This window comes from Fusarium falciforme, chromosome 2 (genome assembly GCF_026873545.1).
Source record: "Fusarium falciforme chromosome 2, complete sequence".
Lineage (NCBI taxonomy): Eukaryota > Fungi > Ascomycota > Sordariomycetes > Hypocreales > Nectriaceae > Fusarium > Fusarium falciforme.
In genome coordinates, this window is record NC_070545.1 from 405,881 (window position 1) to 422,836 (window position 16,956).

The window sequence follows — 16,956 nt, forward strand, 5'->3', positions numbered from 1 at the left end:
GCAGTTGAAGTCAAAGTAAACAACCCCGCAGGAACATGCGCCCGCCACTAAAGTCATGATGATTGTCATCCAAGCATTGCATACGGTGTGATTGAACCACCTTCCCCTCATTCGTATCTGCTCGTAACCTCCTCAACAAATCGGTTTGCTCGCTCGCACGGGTCGAAACTCAGACAAGTTCAGGGAGGGCGGATCAGACGCAGGAAAGTTCCCCAAGCGAGACAGGAAGACGTATCGGACCAATACAGAGCAAGTGGCTTCAAGCTAGCAACGTGGCCCGGTGAAACCTTGTGCCAGACTCACAACATCATTGGATCGATGGTAATGCCAGATTCGGGTTCCCCTGTATCTTGGCAGCGTCGATGACCCGCCCTCTCGTCATACTTGACCTGTCCGTATCTTTCTGGTATATCTCCCTCTAGCCCCATTTCCAACGTCTCTCTTCCTCTCGTCAGATTCCCAAAACACCAACACAGTATCTTTTGTCAATCATGAAGACTACCAATCGCCCTGATGAGTGGAAGATTGAGCAGGGACTGTCTGGAGCTGTGCTCCCAGTCCTTGACATGACGGGTCCCGAGACCAAGGCCTTGGATCCTCAGGTTTTTGGGGAACTCACCAAGGATGAGGAGGCCATCAAGGCTGTCGGTGATCGTGACAAGCTCTTTGCCGCTGAGCGAAAGGGCTGGACTGGGTAAGGTCGGTCATGCTCAAGCAAATGCCCGTGCTGACGAATGCATCAAGATTCGTCGAGTGGGAGAATTATCCCAAGAAGAAGGATGCCGCACACAAGATCTTGACTTCTCAGACATTCCCTCCCAACCCCGAGTTCCAGCTTGGCCCTATCCCTCCGACCAACCCTGTTCTTCCTGGTACTCACTGGAAGCTGTGGCACCACGCTCTCGGTGGAGAGCTCACCAAGGTCCCTGAGGACTCGTGGTCTACTGTTCTCAAGGAGAAGCATCCCGATATGCTTCATCTTCTCCAATTTCCCTACAACGGGGAACCTCCCAAGCGTCTCGTCACTGACAAGGAGTTTACTCCCAACTCTCTTCACTTTGTGAGAAATCACGGTGGTATCCCCATCATCAACAAGGAGGACTACAGCTTCCTCTTGGACGGTCTCGTCGCCAATCCTCGCTCTTTTACTCTGGATGATCTGATGGATGAATCTCAATTCCCGCGCATGGAAAAGAGCATCACCATGCAGTGCTCTGGAACTCGTCGCATTGAGCAGATCCTCAAGTACGCAGGCCAAGGCGACGAAGTCCCCCAGGCGCCTTGGGCTGAGGGAGCAATTGGCACGGCTCGCTACGTTGGTATCAGTCTCAAGAAGGTGATCAAGGCATGCGGAGGCTTGGTCGATGGGGCCAAGCACTTGGAGTTTTATGGCGCCGACACTTACTTCAAGGACGACAAGGCGATGAACTATCTCGTCAGCGTCCCGTGGTCGAAGGTCAAAGCACACGAAGTGATGCTGGCGTGGGAGATGAACGGCGAGACACTCCCCAGAATCCACGGCTACCCCCTGCGCATCGTTGTATTCGGGTACATCGGCGCCAGAAGCGTCAAATGGCTGTACCGCATTAAAGCCATCAAAGAACCCTCGCGAGCACCAGTCCAGAGCCAGGAGTACCTCTACTTCCCCCAACAGGTCGGAAAGCACAACTTGGAGTTTACAGACGGCATTCAGATCCAGGAGATGCCCGTTAGCTCGGCCATCATGTCGCCCTGGACCAAGCAGGTGGTCATCCATAACGGCAAGATCCGCTGCAAGGGCTGGGCGTACTCTGGTGGTGGACGATGGCCTGAGCGTGTGGAGCTGTCTGCAGACGGCGGCTTCAACTGGTACACGATTCCCCTCGACAAGCTGTCCAAGAAGAGAAGATGGACCTGGCGAATCTGGGAGTTTGACCTCCCCTGCGATGTCGAAGGATGGGTCGAGATTGTCTGCCGATGCTGGGACAACTCCCTAAACACACAGCCTCCCAATGTCCGTACAGCCTGGAACTGGGGCTTGCACGTCACCAGCTCTTGCCATCGAGTTTCCGTGTACAGCGTCAACAAGAGCAGGCCCAAGACCAAGGCTCGTTTGGACGAGTTTGATGATAAGGGTATTCCTTTTGGTCCCATCACTGTCCCTCTCGCGTTTCCATCTCAGAGCTGGGATGACTATGAGAAGTTTTGGCAAAAAAATGGCCCGCGTGACGCGGAGGATGATTAAATTATACGACAAAAGGCTCCTTTGTAAACAGGTTTGATAGTTAGCTCGCGATCAATAACAAGAATGGTATCAAGAGGTATGCTTTGTGGCTGTCATGATGTCTTCCCCCCTGGCATCCAAGGACAAGCAAAGAGTCCCCTTAACGACACCAAGATTGTAAAAATAGCAGCATAACTTCCTTCTTAGGTTTCTTACCTTGCAGAATGACATGTCCTATCGATTCGCGATATCCGCCAGCCACGAAAGTGGGGAGGTGCATTAGACTGCGAGTCGTGACGGCTTCACTTCACAACACACGCTGATAGGCCTGTCTCCTGTAGCGCAGCAAATGTCAACTTTTCGACTGAATGTTACACGACCTCTTTTATTTGCCGGCCGCAGATAGACTTCCGATCTACCCTCCAATCGCTACGCGCACAAGCCTGAATACCCTCAGCCCGTCCCGTGTCGCCTCGGCTGAGGCTGCGGAGCATTCCTATTCTGGGTAGTAGTGTCTCACTTATTTAGCGCATAGGTACAAGAGGCAATATCACGTCTTGTGCACGTCATGTTGAACTCAATTGCTTGTATATAGATCGTCAGGAAAGAAAGGGTTCAATAATTGTCTTCAAGTCAACACGAACGACAGCGCTCGGACATCTCACAAGCATTGCCCCTTGCATCTGACTTCGATCGTCCTGTAACCTCATCTAAGATCAATCCCGATCTTTCAAGATTGCCTTTTCCCACCTGAACTATCCCCCTCGAGTTTAGGTTTTCTGTACCTGTCATCTACCGGCGCGGCCCGATGTCTCAGAGGCGCAGAGAGCTGAGCAAATGAGCCTCAGCAGCTCTGCATATCCTTACACAATGGCATACGTAAACCAAGCTTTCACCACAAACGATTGATGGCTCACCTGAGACAGTAGCATGCATGTGACGTGAGCTGGAGAGCTGAAGGCGCGTTGATGCCCAGTTCCCCGGACGCCGGGTGGATGGTGGTGTAGAGTAAGTTAAATAGTCTTCTCTCTGCTCCGTTGCGTATTGTTTCATTGTGCATTGCTTATCTTTCGACTCGTCGTAACGATGAAGGTCGATCTTCACTTAGGGCAGCCCTCTGCCACCACATGTCGGGCTTCTCGCGCCCCTGTGCCATACCACAGACGCCACCCTCTCAATCTTGGAAGAGCAGTGCCAGGAAACAATTCCCACACCTTTGCGAGCTGGACTCGAACGTTTGTCGCATACGCCGATCAGCGATATCGACGTCCAGAGATTCCATCATGGCCTCAGCCCATCCAAGACCTAAGCGACCTCATTGAGAGCACTCCAGAACTTCGAATGCTTGCCTCAGCCATGTTTGATGAAGTTCCAAGCAAGCAGCCTTACCTCAGGGATCCGGCCGGACACAGACAGGTTCGAGATTATCAGCACATGCTCCATCTCTTTTCCATCATCATGACCAAGATTGCACCCAGCTGGAGTATGTCCGAGAATGGCCTAGGCATCGTCGGATTTCCATTCAATGCTGTTCTCGACTGGCCCATGGCGACTCGCAGCGGATATGCCTTCTTCCTCAAGGCCGAGGTCAACGCCAAGCTCAAGGTCATCCTTGACACATGGAGAGACAATGTCCTCAAGACCAACAAGTCGCAATACGTCCTCACCACCGATCCAGATGGATGGCTAAGCAGCAAGGTGCTGGTTGCCATTGAAGGAGAGACCAATGTCGACGGCCAAGAACCTCTACCCTTCCATCAAATCTTCGAATGCGACCCCATCGGTGACCCTGTCCACTGGGGCTTCCAGTGCTGGGACGATTTTTTCGTGAGGAAGTTCAAGGATATGGACAAGATTAGGCCCGTTGCATTCCCTGATGACCCAAGATGGATCGCCAATGCTTGCGAGTCGAGACCATATGCCCTGCAGGCCAACGTCAAGGAATACGACACATTCTGGCTAAAGGGCCAGCCATACTCTGTCGTCGAAATGCTGAACCACCACCCCGACGCGGGGCAATTCGTCGGCGGCACAGTATTCCAGGCCTTCCTGAGCGCCACGACCTACCATCGCTGGAGTTCTCCAGTCGCAGGGAAAGTAATTCACTCGGAGATCATCGACGGGACATACTTTTCGGAGCCAACCTTTGACGGCTTTGCAAACCCCGAAGGCCCTGATCAAGCCGGCCCAGACCGAGCTCAAGGCTACATATCCCATGTAGCTACACGAGCCATGTTCTTCATCGACACCGAGGGTCCGGTCGGAGTTGTATGCGTGCTCTTTGTTGGAATGGCTGATGTATCAACGTGCGAGATCTTGGAACAGTTTCGGCGAGGTCTACCACAGAGCGTGGCTAAGGGAGAGGAGTTGGGCATGTTCCATCACGGAGGATCAACCTATTGTCTTCTTTTCCCGCCAGATGTGAACCTTACGTGGGTTACTGCTGCATATCCTGGTATCTCGGATAAGAACATTCCGATTCGCAGCAGGTTGGCGTATGCATGTCCTGCAGCCTCGACAAGGCGTGCGCGTCCTAGGATTACCACGGGACAAATGTTGGATTTTGATAAGATGGAATTGCTCTAACTAGTGAATGGCTTATGAACATAAAATATTAAAAGAAAGTTGTACTTCCGTTTGAATGAATACTTCTTGCGCCATTTCGACTCATGCCCCCTCCAGGCAGACAATAATAGCACTTGTTATCCCCAAGCGATGCTTCAGCGCAACATCCTTCCAGAAAGACGTTGACAGAATTGGCCCGTCATTGGCTGAATTACGCATCCTGATCCAAGCTTACGTCTCCATCATCACAGTCCATCCCCAAACCAGCAGTCTTAATTTCGCGTTATGCCCGGATCCCACGGAGTTCAATGGAGCGGATTTCGGATGCACGGCAAGCCGACATGTTTGCCTGTTGGGCTGAATGCTCGACAATCGGACAACGTTAGTGGATACAATCTCCAGCCATGAAACATCAAATATCGACCTCGCTTGGAATGTCGGGGCCGGCTGAAAGCCAATGTCCGACGGGGAGGCCTCTGAAAGCCTGCCCCGCCCGTCCATTAAAGTAAGCACTAACTCTCGACTTCATGTTGGTATAGCACTCGATCATCTCTACAGCTTCACATTATCAAGACTCAAAGCATCAAGCCCATCATGTCCGAAAAGACTTTCCGCGCCTACAGCCAGGAGCAGGGCAAAAACTACGCCCAGCTGCGCCTCGACTACAATGACAGCCTTTACCAAGCCATCCTTGACTTCCAAAAAGCCGGCTCCGGCCAATTCGATACCATCATCGACATTGGCTGTGGTCCCGGAACCGCAGTCCGCAAGCTTGCGCCAAACTTCAAAAATGCCATTGGTCTTGATCCTTCAGAGGGAATGATCAGCACTGCTCGATCCCTCAGCACCCCAGATGAAGGCATCCGCTTTGAGGTGTCATCGGCAGAGACACTCGGCTCTGAGCTTGAGACGCCTATTCCCGAAGAGAGCGTTGATGTCATCACTGCTGCTACATGCGCTCACTGGTTCGACATGCCGAGCTTCTGGGAGCGAGCTGCCAAGGTCCTCAAGCCTGGCGGCACAGTCGCTTTCTGGACCGGTGGCGATCTTCGTGTCGACGAGACCATGGCCGAGCACGTTGCCCTTCAGGCTGTCATCGATGAACTCGATGAACAGCTACAGGACTACCTCCTGCCAGGCAACTGGCTCACCCGCGACTTGTATCGCCGCATCCCCCTCCCCTGGACTTGTCCAACCCCCGTACCTGAATTCGACGAGTCGTCTTTCAAGCGGCTGGAGTGGAACACAGGCCCTGTTTCTCCATCTGACTGCTTCTTTGCCAAGAAGCAGCCTCTCCCTCCGGTCTTGATCGAGCTGATGCTTGGAACCGCCAGCCCAGTTACGAGATGGCGGGAGGCCCACCCAGAAGCCGTAGGCACTGAGCAAGATGTTTTGCGTATCATGAGAAGAAAGCTTGAGAAGATCCTTCACGACTCTGGCGTCGAGGAGGGTGCGGAGCTTGTCCACGGTGACATGGAGGGGGCCTTGCTGTTGGTGAGAAAGAAGGCTATTTAGAGAATAACGTGATGACATGAGGAAAGTTATCCAAACCCTCCAAGGTTTGGTGGCAATAATAAACACGGTACTTCCTGATTAGAGTAGCACATAAAGAGTAATGGAGGAATAATAACTAGCTTGATCAGACGTTCGATTGTACGATGGTATTGCTAAATTTGGCAATAGATATCCAGTTCTACTAGTCTTGTGCTAAACATAAAGCTGAGCAATCGACCCTGGGCTGGCCATAGATTCTTGAGACCTATCAAGATTCTTGCGGATTCGCTTCGCCTTCGCTGCCTCAACGAAACCAATAAGCCATGACAGTATTCCTAATGAATAAACTACATAAGGGTCAGGTTATGTAACGAACATGTACAACACCATGGTAAATGACTCGCAAGCCAATGATAACTCCATGTCCAACTCAAACAAGAATAAACCTCGAGGTTGGTGCCGCCCTGACCTGGTCATCCAATATGGATGCGGATGGCGCAACTATACCAACCCGACGATATGCATTTTGCATATGCTTAGCAGGTTTCACAACAAGGAAAACTCGCGAAGGGCTGTTGAACATCGGGTCCTGGCCCAATAATATCAATAGCCCTGAATCACCCATTCTCAAAGGTTCCGAAGGGTCGTGAGGGCAATCCGGGAGAAGTAGGTACATGTCTGCGCCTGGGTCATCTCCATAGATTCCGACACCAAACCCTGTGTACGACTTTTCACTTACTGCAATAAACGCGGCCAGAGAAGCGGCCTCGAGTTCGATCTGGCCGGATCGTGTGAGCCCGAACTGGTAGCCGTCTATTCTACACCAAGTCCCCTCCTCAATGATGCGAACTCGAGGGTCCGCCTTGAACCGATGAGAAAAGGGGTATGAAATCGATAGGTGCGAACCCCTATGTGCAGATATCCATGACCAAGTCGGGATCCCTCCCTCATGTCGGGTGGCATTCTTGATGCTTTTGAGGTCAGGAAATGAAGCCCACGTCAAGGCCCGAGGGAGGTCTTGGTACCAAAGACCGGCCAGGTATCTGTCGTTTGTCACTTCTCGTATCTTAAGGGCCACTCCAGCAATCGCATGAGCCCGGTCAGACTCTCTCGTCAGAGCCATGGAGCTATACTGAGCCACGCATAACAGCCAAAAGTTGCGGGCGTTCTGAGTAGCGACAGGACTTCCAGAGTTTCTTCGGAGTTTCTCGAACCAGCTTTTCTCCCAACATGGAGACTCGAGCTGGCGGTCTAAGGAGGACAGGTTGTTCTGCTCAGAGATGGCTTCGGCTTGTGGCAAAATGTTCCAATGGTTATCCAGTTCTCTGCACTCGCAGCCTGAGAACTCCCAGCATTGCCACATGAGCTCAGAACGTGAGAAAAAGGCGGTTCGGGGCGCCAGCAATCTCTCCTGGTAAACCCATGCCCTGTCAAGCAATGGGCATTCCGCCTCCCTGCCGGTAGTCTCGTCCCCGAGGACGCAATTATGGCCCAGTTGGTTATGCGGCCGGACGAGGATGGATGCCGACGCAATGTCTCTGGGTCGAATCACATGGGCCGCCCACTTTTCGAGATGAAGGCTGGGGCCAGATGGCCTGCCGAAAGCGTCATTATCAGCACCTGCAAAGACCTGAAGCCTCTGTTCGAAGAGACATTGAGACGAATCTTTAGCCGCGGCGGCAGCCAGGTTGAGGTAGCTGTTCGAATAGACGCCGGCCATCTGGGCCAACTGCTCAAGCCAGTCGCCATCGTCATCTTGGATGATACATATTGAGTCAATCCACAGATAACACAGTCCAAGCTTGCGCAACAGTGTGATAACATCCTGGAAGAGAGTTGGGAGTTCCGCCCAGTTTATTCCCTCTATTCGTGCATTGTACGAATCCTTTGTCGTTTGGAGTGGCTTGACGTTGGCCGGATTGCCCCAGCAATGGCTAAGGGTCACATAACGTGAGCAATCTAGCAGGTGACTCTTGGTCTCGATAAGTGTTTGCTCGTCCGGGGAGATGTAAATTAACCGCTTGGGCCGGCTCTGGGGGGGGGATGAACATTGCTCATGCTCATCGCATAATTTAAGCCATCTCTTCAAGATAGCTGCGACAGAGTCGGCATTAGGGCAGCTCAGAGGGACGGCGCCTCTCGCAAAGGCTGGGTTAAACGCAGGGCGTTGATCATCTGTTGCCTTGTTCAGTTGTGTTAAGTACCACGGCAGTTAATAGCACCTACCTTCATCAGTGGAGAACTCGAGCCGCCCAAGATACTTGGTTAAGCCTTTCCAATGCCCCTGCCTCTGTCGGTCCCGGCGGTTGATGCAGAGGCTCCTGCCAGGCCGCAGCTCAAGAGTTATATTTTCTTCACACAGCGCCAGCCCCCCGCCTGGGCGTTTGGTGGTACTGGGCATGTCGCCCTTATTTCCGTGGGCCTTGTTTTCATCTTCTTTGACCTCTTTCTGGTCCTCGTTCTTGGGCCTACAGCGGCTAGCCCAGAAAGCCGCCATACCATCATCAAGAACGGTGCAGATGGGGCAGTGCTGCGCGCTGGCGGCGACGCTCTCGCGCGTAATTTTTCGGTATCGGGTACGTGGGTAGCGCTCACAAAAGCCAGTCATTATGGGTGTTTCGAAGCTATCATATGCAAGACTTGCGCAGACCGGACAGGCTTTGACATTGTCGACAGGTCGCAAGCCTGTTGAATCTTTAGTATCCATGATGGAAGCCAGAATAGGTAGGTAGGTTAGGGTAGTGGCTAAGAATGGGGCGACGACGACTTGACTTGTGCTTTATGATAAGACAGAAAAGGAGGTCAGATGAAAGAATAATAAAATCCCGCATCGCTCACTATTAGGCAGAATCACTTTCTTGATAGATCAGTCCAATCAAATGTTGTGTTTCAAGGCCCATGTCGTAGCCTGATTCTGGGATGATGTGGAGAGATGAACCGCCCTTGGGGGCCACGATGGGTTATCATAGATTTGGGAATACATTTGGAAAGGGCTATCGAATGAAGAGATCATTGCTTCCTATCCCTTTTCCGATAGATAGATAGTTTCCCATCCAAGGCATATTAATGTAGCAGGGATGTGTCGAGAAGAAATAGAGACACATTTCAGGGTGCAGTTCCAACAAGAACTCTGGGTTATCCTGGAATGATGCCCTGCGAAAGAAGCGGTATCTGACCCAGAAAAAAAAAACCGGTTTAAATTACACAGACACAATGTTTCAAGCGTCGTTTGGTTATTAAAGTGCTAGGTTTTTTTTTTCCCTTCACCACAAACAAGTGCAAGGGGAGAAAGAAGGGGGAAGTGGTGGTGTTTTCAAAGCATCTCCACGTATGCTTCTTTCTTAACTTTTTACCTCAAGACAATCACATCCATAAAACCCCGTGTTGGATACGCTAAGTATCCCTTGTTGTTGCCTGCAAGCTCAAACCAACCCGTCATGTCTTCATTGCCAAGTTACTTTATCCCCGTCCAGATAGCGAAGCGCTGTACTGAAAATGCCACTACCCCTTTCACATAATAGCCGTATATCCGTACCTAATACACTCATCCAGTCATCTTTCGTTGCTGATACGTTGCAGAAATCAGCTCCTCAAACGCTCTACGATCTTGCTCATCCATCACCTGAGCGAGGTTAACAGGCCTCGTCGGATCCTTGTCGTCTCGATAAGGGTAGTAACCAAAATCCTTCGAGGCAATCCAAGGACTAGGCTTCTTTGAGATGTCAAACGTGATGTAACGGTCCAGTGATAGCCAAGAAGGCTTAGAAACATCCAGTTGGCGGAAGAAATCTGTTGGTTTATCCCAGGTGAGGCAGAACTCTGCCAGTCGAGGAAGGCTCTCTCGAATATTGTCGAATACTGTCTCCCACCTCCCGGAGAAGAGATAGACCTGATGTTCGTCCCACCCGTAGTAAGGCTCGCTGGACACCCTCTCCCAATCCTCGGTATCGATATGCCACTCTTCAATGTCACCCTCGTACAAACGCATGTGTGAGGCGATGAAGCAACGATTCAGCCGTAGACAAGTCAGCGTTTTCTGAGCTAGCACCCAGTCAAACTGACGATGATGTCCAATCACATATTCACCGAGTGTCAAAGTCCCGAGGAATGGAAAGTCAAGACCCTCGCCATTGAACTTGCCCGGCATTACCCCCCAGCGGTCTTGAGAGGCGAGTGTGAGTTCGACGAGCTGGTTGGCAACAGAAGGGAGGAGGGTCTTTTGCAGGTGCGGCTCGTATTCGCGGCGCTCTATGTGGTGAGTGTCGTAGGCGAAGGCGTTTCGAGTATGTTCCACGCAGAACATGATGTGCAAACGGGTCATGTCTTTGAGGAGTCCCTCATAGATGTCGAGCGGGAGAGCAATATTTTGCAGATTCTCGAGTGCCAGCTCTCGGATCTCTGTCACTTCAGAAGTGCCACCGCGGGCTCTCCGCTGCTGCAAGGCATTGAGAACGTTCCTTAGTGTATGTTCGCGCGTGGACTGCAACTCGCGGTCTCTGGTGCTTCCAAAGTGGATATGATCTCCAAGACACCACTTGGAAAATCGAACGCTGATTGACCTGATATGGCGAAGCTCGGCGATTCTATCGATCGCCGAGGTGAAGGCAGGCCATTCACCCTTTTCCTCCCAGTCGTGCCATGTCGTCGGGTCACGGCCGTGGACTAGATCCTTTGCTGGGCATGTCTCAATGACTACGCTTTGCGCGGCATCACGTACGGTTTCAAGACTGACGAGGTTCTTCCAGGATTGAAAGTCTTGGCCCGCAGTCTCCAGAGTATGGGACAACGTGAGGTTTTTGAATAGCGCCTTGGTTACCAGGTCGTTCCACAAGTGGCACACCAGGCGGGCCTGGCATAGATCGCGACGGCCTAGGTCTCTGTAAAGAGGAGCCAGGTGGTCAAGAATTCGAGCAATTAATTCCGTCGGCAGGTTGTTCAGATTCATGGTAGAAAAGTGTCGCTAACGTGTGTCCCAGGAAAATGAAGCAGTCGATGATGGGTAAGACGAGATGCCGTCGTGGTCGAGATAGATGAAGGCTTGAAGTCAGAAAAGTCACGCGACTTGAGTCCTAGATAAAAATGGATACGGGGTACGAGTACAGCGACAATAGGCAGCAAAGATGGCGAGTAAAAATCGCCTGGGAGGCTGTGAGCTGCAGGCATCGAGCAATGATACAACCACGTCACAGGGCATCGTAAGCGCTAACGCATGAGGTCCTGGCGGGGCAGGTGCCTGTAACACAAGCCGTGCTCATTGCAGCCTCACCTCAGCTCAACTGAATGGGCTAATTCGCGACCTCCGTAGGCAAATCATGTGATCTGAATAAGCTTTATCGAGTGAGGCAGCTTTGATGCCGTAAGTCACGATACATTCGAGGGTCTGCCCGTGGTGTTGAAGCATTGGGTGCGCTCCGACCCCGTGCTGCATGCATCGCTCTATTTTTGGAGATGCAGGTTGGATGCTAATACGGTTTCTTTAAACGCGTGGCTGTGAGGTTATTATATCTATTTATTCTCTCATCTCGGTACTGTTCATGACTCATGACGGACTCGTGCATCTCTCGGCCTCTTTCTTCAACGCCACATTGAAGGTATTCCAATTCTCGTTCGGTTGATCCGTCTTGACCCAGGACCCAAACAAGGTAACAACCCCCCCTGAAAAGACTTCTGACTGAATGAATGTGGTGCCTCCTGGATTTTCCTTACTCGGAGAGAAGGAGAAGTAATGTCTGCCCTTGACAATCCATGGGATTGAACCCTCCCATGTGAAGCATTCAGGATCATTCGTCTGTACTTGTGAGCCAAGGTCCAGTACTCGAGATCAAAGGGCAAGTTGAACAACTTACTATCACGACTGGGTTGAATACCATTCCGTGCATCGATACTCTGATCTTGTCTCCCGACTTGAGTTCAAGTGGCTTCTTGCCTGAGTCGGCAGGCCGAATATCCCATCCTTGCTGCCATTGTTGATACCGATCAAATCCGAGGAACTGTTAATCGAAACATGTGAGAATATTATTTCCTAGCGTACTGTTGCTCCAACTCACGACTGATCGGACAACGGTTGGTGATGCCATGATCTCTATTTGGGCTTTGATTGAGTGAGTTCGTGTCATTGTGAGTTTGCACTGTGCCACGGTGGGTTGGCTTGCAAGTAAACAGCGATGAAGAGTGAAATAAATACCCTGAGGTAAATTCCCTAGTAAATTGATGATGATTCAAAAGATATCTTCGATTCCAATACTACGCCTTCCGGGTGCGCCTCATTTATCTACACTTTTGCACTTGGGATGCACAGTCGAGGCACAGTAGGGCGAGAAATGAGCGAGGTTCCCACGTGACGACACCGAGCCCGTTCCTCGCGCGATGTTCGTGCTGCTCGGACAACTCTCGGGCAAGACCTCAGAGGGGAATAGACGATATAAAGAAACTCAATTCCAGCGAAATGAATCAATTTCATCACTCACACTCACCTTGAAACAAAGACATCAGCTTTTTCCAGCTCAGAGACATTTTATCACACTTCTCTCTCACTTCTATCAATCTTACACCAATATCATGGCCAAGACTGTCGCATTCCTTGGCGCAAGCACTGGCGTGGGCCTGTCAGCGCTGAAGCACACGCTCGCTGCAGGCCACCAAGCCGTCGCTCTTTGCCGGACGCCCTCCAAACTCTCGGCCATCCTCCCCGCAGAGTCAAATCCCAACCTACGAATCGTTGAGGGAAACGCTCACGACATTGATGCCGTCTGCCAGATTCTCAAGAAGGAGGACGGCGGCCTTGTTGATGAGATTGTCTCCACCATTGGCGGCAAGCCGGTGTTGAGCAAATTGTCCATTGACGACCCGAATGTTTGTCGTAGGGGCATGACTGTGTTACTCAACGCTCTGGCTCAGCTGCGATCGCAAGGTGCTACAGGAAGACCCTTGGTCGTGGTCTTCAGCACCACAGGCATGTCGCGTTTCGGTCGCGACATCCCCATCCTAATGGTCCCGCTATACCACGTCCTTCTCAAGGTTCCTCACGAAGACAAGAGGATCATGGAAGATAAGCTGGCTGAAAGCGGCGAGGACTTTGTCATTGTACGGGCGAGTTTGTTAGTCGATGGCGAAACGGAGAAAGCTATCCGTGTCGGCATTGAGGATCCAAAGACGGGACGCGAGTCTGACGCCATCGGTTACACCATCTCCAGGGAGGATTCCGGGAAGTGGATTGCAGAGAATTTGTTGTTGAAGAGGGAAGTCAAGTATCTGGGCAAAATTGCGACCATCACAAACTGAGGGGCTGCACGAATACACACCGGAGGGATATGCTTTGGAGGCTCAATGGTCGTAAACGAACGAGCTTTGGACATACTATGATTTATGGATAAACCAGCAAATTTCTTTAACATCTTAATGTCACTTATTTCATCGTACCTACCTATACATACATATTTTCATCCTTCAGAGCCATATCCGCCATGTCCAACAGCTTGAATCGAGCGAGATCCAAGGAGCGACTGCCTACCCTGAACCGGGAGGCGGGTGACGCCGGGCCTGAGTGCGGGGCCGTGATAGCGCTTATCGTGAGGGAGGTTGAGGTCTTAGCAGGAGGCATCAGAAATACCTGCTCTACGTGGTCATATACCAAATATTAGAGGGAGGAGAGGCCTAAATCTCGCAGTGAGACCAGCAAGCACTTGATAAGAGATTTGTAGATAATTAAATGGCAAGAAAAGGGAAGAAAATAGTTGAGACTATTGAAATATTATGAGCTTAGATATTCTGTATTAGTCACCACTGTTAAAAACAGATGCCTATTGTCTGCACCCTGGGCTCCCGTGTCGCAATGCAACAGCGAGCCGGACTCAACTCGAAGAAGAGGAAGCCTGACCTCAATCAACACCGAATCCAGGGCATGGATAGCATCTGAATCATTAAGCCAGCGCGTAAAGTCCCGTCCTGACTCCCCACAAACGTGCCATGTCATCGGTAACACCGCCAAACCATCTCGCGTCCGCCTCGGCTTCGGCGGCCGAGAAAAACGCGAGCTCGGCCGTCCCCGCGAGGACCGCCAAGCTCCGGAGCTGCGTCGTCTGCCGCAGCCGAAAAGTTCGCTGCGACAAGCTATCGCCTTGCTCAAACTGTCGTCGGGCTGGTATTCCCTGCATCGTACCGTCGAATGACCGTCCGCCGAGATGGGCGCGTCGGCTTGAGCGCGTTGCCGACGGGTCGGTACAGGAGGGTGCCCATGGTGCGGAACCGGCGGGTGAGCAGGTTATGGAGCGGTTGAGAACCTTGGAGGATTTGGTTAAGGAGCTTAGAGGACAGCTTGAGCAGGCGAGCGCTGGGGCGAGCCCTGCTGGGAGTGGCTCTGCTCAAGGTAATTCCCCGTCTGAGGGGAGGCGAGATGCATCGAGTCCTTCGACGTCGACCACCTCGGACGTGCAAAAGCACTTTGGTAGGATGGTTCTACAAGACGGAAGTCGAGCGAGATATGTTGCCAGTGGCTTCTGGTCTCGAATTAGTGATGAGGTATGTAAACTCCCTGCTTTTAGCTAGACAAGTGCTAATGACTTGTTCACATAGCTCGATGGCTTGAAGATGGACACTCGAGGATTGCCCAGCGACGGAGACGAGTCTTCGGATGATGACCTTCCCTCAACTGCCCCTTCTACACGAGAACTGGAGAGAGCACCTTCAGAACGACACGCATTCTTATTCCGACACAACCTCACAGGTACTGCCCCAGAGGTTGCAGATCTGCGTCCACTTCCATCCCAGATACCTTTTTTGCTCGACATATTCTCCGAGAATGTCAACATTGCCGTACGCATCGTTCACATGCCCACCACCAGGAAAATGATTCGCGAGACCCGCAGTTCTGGTACAAGCCTCTCACCCGCCAACGAAGCCCTGATGTTTTCTATATACTACGCCGCCGTGACATCCATGGAAGAAGACGATGTCATGACCAACTTTGGCTCGACAAAAGCAGAGCTCAACTTGAAATACCGACTGGGTCTGGAACATGCTCTGGCCAAGGCGGATTTTCTGAATGACCCAAACATTGTGCTCGTTCAAGCCTTTGCTATTTTTCTCCTGCTTGTGCGTCGCCACGATAGCCCGAGATATGTATGGATGATGACGGGGCTCTTGATCCGGATGGCTCAAGCTCTTGGTCTCCATCGAGACGGATCGAGGTTCCCACATCTGACACCCTTTGAAGTGGAACAGCGACGAAGGCTGTGGTGGATGATTTGCGTTATTGACGTTCGAGCGTCCGAAGATCAAGGAACAGAGTTTACGATATCCAGGGATAGTTTCGATACCAAGATGCCCCTCAACATCAACGACGAGGACCTTGACCCCGATACCAAGGAGATGCCCCCCGAGCGGGAGACCCTCACCGACATGTCATTCGCCGTCGCCATGCTCGAGTTATCCGACGTCTCAAAACAGATCATGGCCACGACCATCGATGGAGTTGGTCTAGGTTCCGACGAGCAGACCCGCCTGCTGGATGAAGTCTTTGACAAGGTTGAGCACGGCTACTTCCAATTCTCGGTTGAACGGGGTGCCATTTTACACTGGGTAGGCCTTACGTGCCTGCGCTTGATGCGCTCCAAGTTGATCCTCCTCATATACCTCCCCACTCTTTTTGCGTCGCCAGATGAGCGCTTCTCTGAAGAGGTTCGAGATAAACTTCTTGTTGCGGCGATAGAAGTTGCCGAGTACAACCACGCCTTAAACTCTGAACAAAAGTGTCGTCAATGGCGGTGGATTTACCAGACATATACACACTGGTATGCTATCGTCTATCTCATGATAGAGATATGCCGTCGGAAGTGGTCACCGGTTATTGAAAGAGCATGGGTCGATTTGCACAGCAGTTGGTTGATTCCATCACAGCACAATATGTCTAAGCACTCGAGAGTTTGGGTGCCGTTGAGGAAGTTGATGGCCAAGGCAAGGAAGCAGAGAGAGATGGGGCTCGCTGAGATACGAGCCAATGGGGTACCTACCGAGCTGCTTGAACAACGCGATTCTCAAGTGCCTGCGCCTGCGAGCTCTGGGCCGTTTTTTACTGGTGATGGGGGAGAACCTTTCCTTGAGTACTGGAGAAAACTTGTCACTGGCTCTTTGGATCCCAGTAGGCAACCCCTGGTTCCTTTGGTTGGTGGGAGTGGTTTCGAGGCACCAAGCGTCGCGCAGGGCATCGATGCCCTACACGACAACCTTCCACTTTCTAACCACGGCATATGGCAAAGCTCAAACGCAGACGCTGTATCTGCAGGAGGGCATCCGATCGGACCTGTTGGTTTACATCCCAGTTCCAACATGGAGTTTCAGAACGAGATCGGAGGACAGTCAACGGTTGATGTGGATTCGTCTTGGATGTGGACGACTACTGATGGCAATTCTGCTTCTTTTGCGGATATGGATGTCGCCATGGAGGTTGACGACGTTAACTGGAATTCGTGGCTACAGTCTGCTATTGGCATGGAGTTGAACTTGAACCAGATGGAGCCTGCGTGATTGGAGGCTATGGCTATTCTTCTTATCTTCTCTTCTTCACATGAATTTTCCCTTCTGTATGATGAATTTTGAAGCGAGTCTTGAATCCTGCCGATCTTCCCGGGGCACCCTCCATGTTACACCTCCTTCGGAATTATAAACAAGGCACCTCATATGTAACCCAAATGATACGA

The 16,956-nt window shown here is 51.5% G+C and overlaps 7 protein-coding genes across 7 annotated transcripts; 5 read left to right on the plus strand and 2 right to left on the minus strand.

The window, feature by feature from the left end:
* Positions 1-491: 491 nt before the first annotated feature.
* On the plus strand, positions 492-2,224 carry NCS54_00205300 (Hypothetical protein; the record flags this gene model as incomplete). Its single annotated transcript, XM_053147660.1, has 2 exons — positions 492-694; positions 745-2,224. 2 exons carry the CDS (start codon positions 492-494, stop codon positions 2,222-2,224), a joined length of 1,683 nt encoding a protein of 560 aa, XP_053003635.1.
* A 1,065-nt stretch (positions 2,225-3,289) lies between these two features.
* On the plus strand, positions 3,290-4,789 carry NCS54_00205400 (PSDC domain-containing protein; the record flags this gene model as incomplete). Its single annotated transcript, XM_053147661.1, has 1 exon — positions 3,290-4,789. One exon carries the CDS (start codon positions 3,290-3,292, stop codon positions 4,787-4,789), a length of 1,500 nt encoding a protein of 499 aa, XP_053003636.1.
* A 573-nt stretch (positions 4,790-5,362) lies between these two features.
* On the plus strand, positions 5,363-6,283 carry NCS54_00205500 (Methyltransf-11 domain-containing protein; the record flags this gene model as incomplete). Its single annotated transcript, XM_053147662.1, has 1 exon — positions 5,363-6,283. The coding sequence occupies one exon, from the start codon at positions 5,363-5,365 to the stop codon at positions 6,281-6,283; it is 921 nt and encodes a 306-aa protein (XP_053003637.1).
* Positions 6,284-6,889: 606 nt separating this feature from the next.
* NCS54_00205600 (HET domain-containing protein) lies at positions 6,890-8,870 on the minus strand (the record flags this gene model as incomplete). Its single annotated transcript, XM_053147663.1, has 3 exons — positions 6,890-6,946; positions 7,002-8,437; positions 8,489-8,870. 3 exons carry the CDS (start codon positions 8,868-8,870, stop codon positions 6,890-6,892), a joined length of 1,875 nt encoding a protein of 624 aa, XP_053003638.1.
* A 936-nt stretch (positions 8,871-9,806) lies between these two features.
* Positions 9,807-11,207, minus strand: NCS54_00205700 (F-box domain-containing protein; the record flags this gene model as incomplete). The annotated part of the gene is made up of 1 exon (XM_053147664.1): positions 9,807-11,207. The coding sequence occupies one exon, from the start codon at positions 11,205-11,207 to the stop codon at positions 9,807-9,809; it is 1,401 nt and encodes a 466-aa protein (XP_053003639.1).
* Positions 11,208-12,736: 1,529 nt separating this feature from the next.
* NCS54_00205800 (NAD(P)-bd-dom domain-containing protein) lies at positions 12,737-13,543 on the plus strand (the record flags this gene model as incomplete). The annotated part of the gene is made up of 1 exon (XM_053147665.1): positions 12,737-13,543. The coding sequence occupies exon 1, from the start codon at positions 12,821-12,823 to the stop codon at positions 13,541-13,543; it is 723 nt and encodes a 240-aa protein (XP_053003640.1). The 5' UTR covers positions 12,737-12,820.
* A 684-nt stretch (positions 13,544-14,227) lies between these two features.
* Positions 14,228-16,783, plus strand: NCS54_00205900 (Zn(2)-C6 fungal-type domain-containing protein; the record flags this gene model as incomplete). The annotated part of the gene is made up of 2 exons (XM_053147666.1): positions 14,228-14,779; positions 14,834-16,783. 2 exons carry the CDS (start codon positions 14,228-14,230, stop codon positions 16,781-16,783), a joined length of 2,502 nt encoding a protein of 833 aa, XP_053003641.1.
* Between the last annotated feature and the right edge of the window lie 173 nt (positions 16,784-16,956).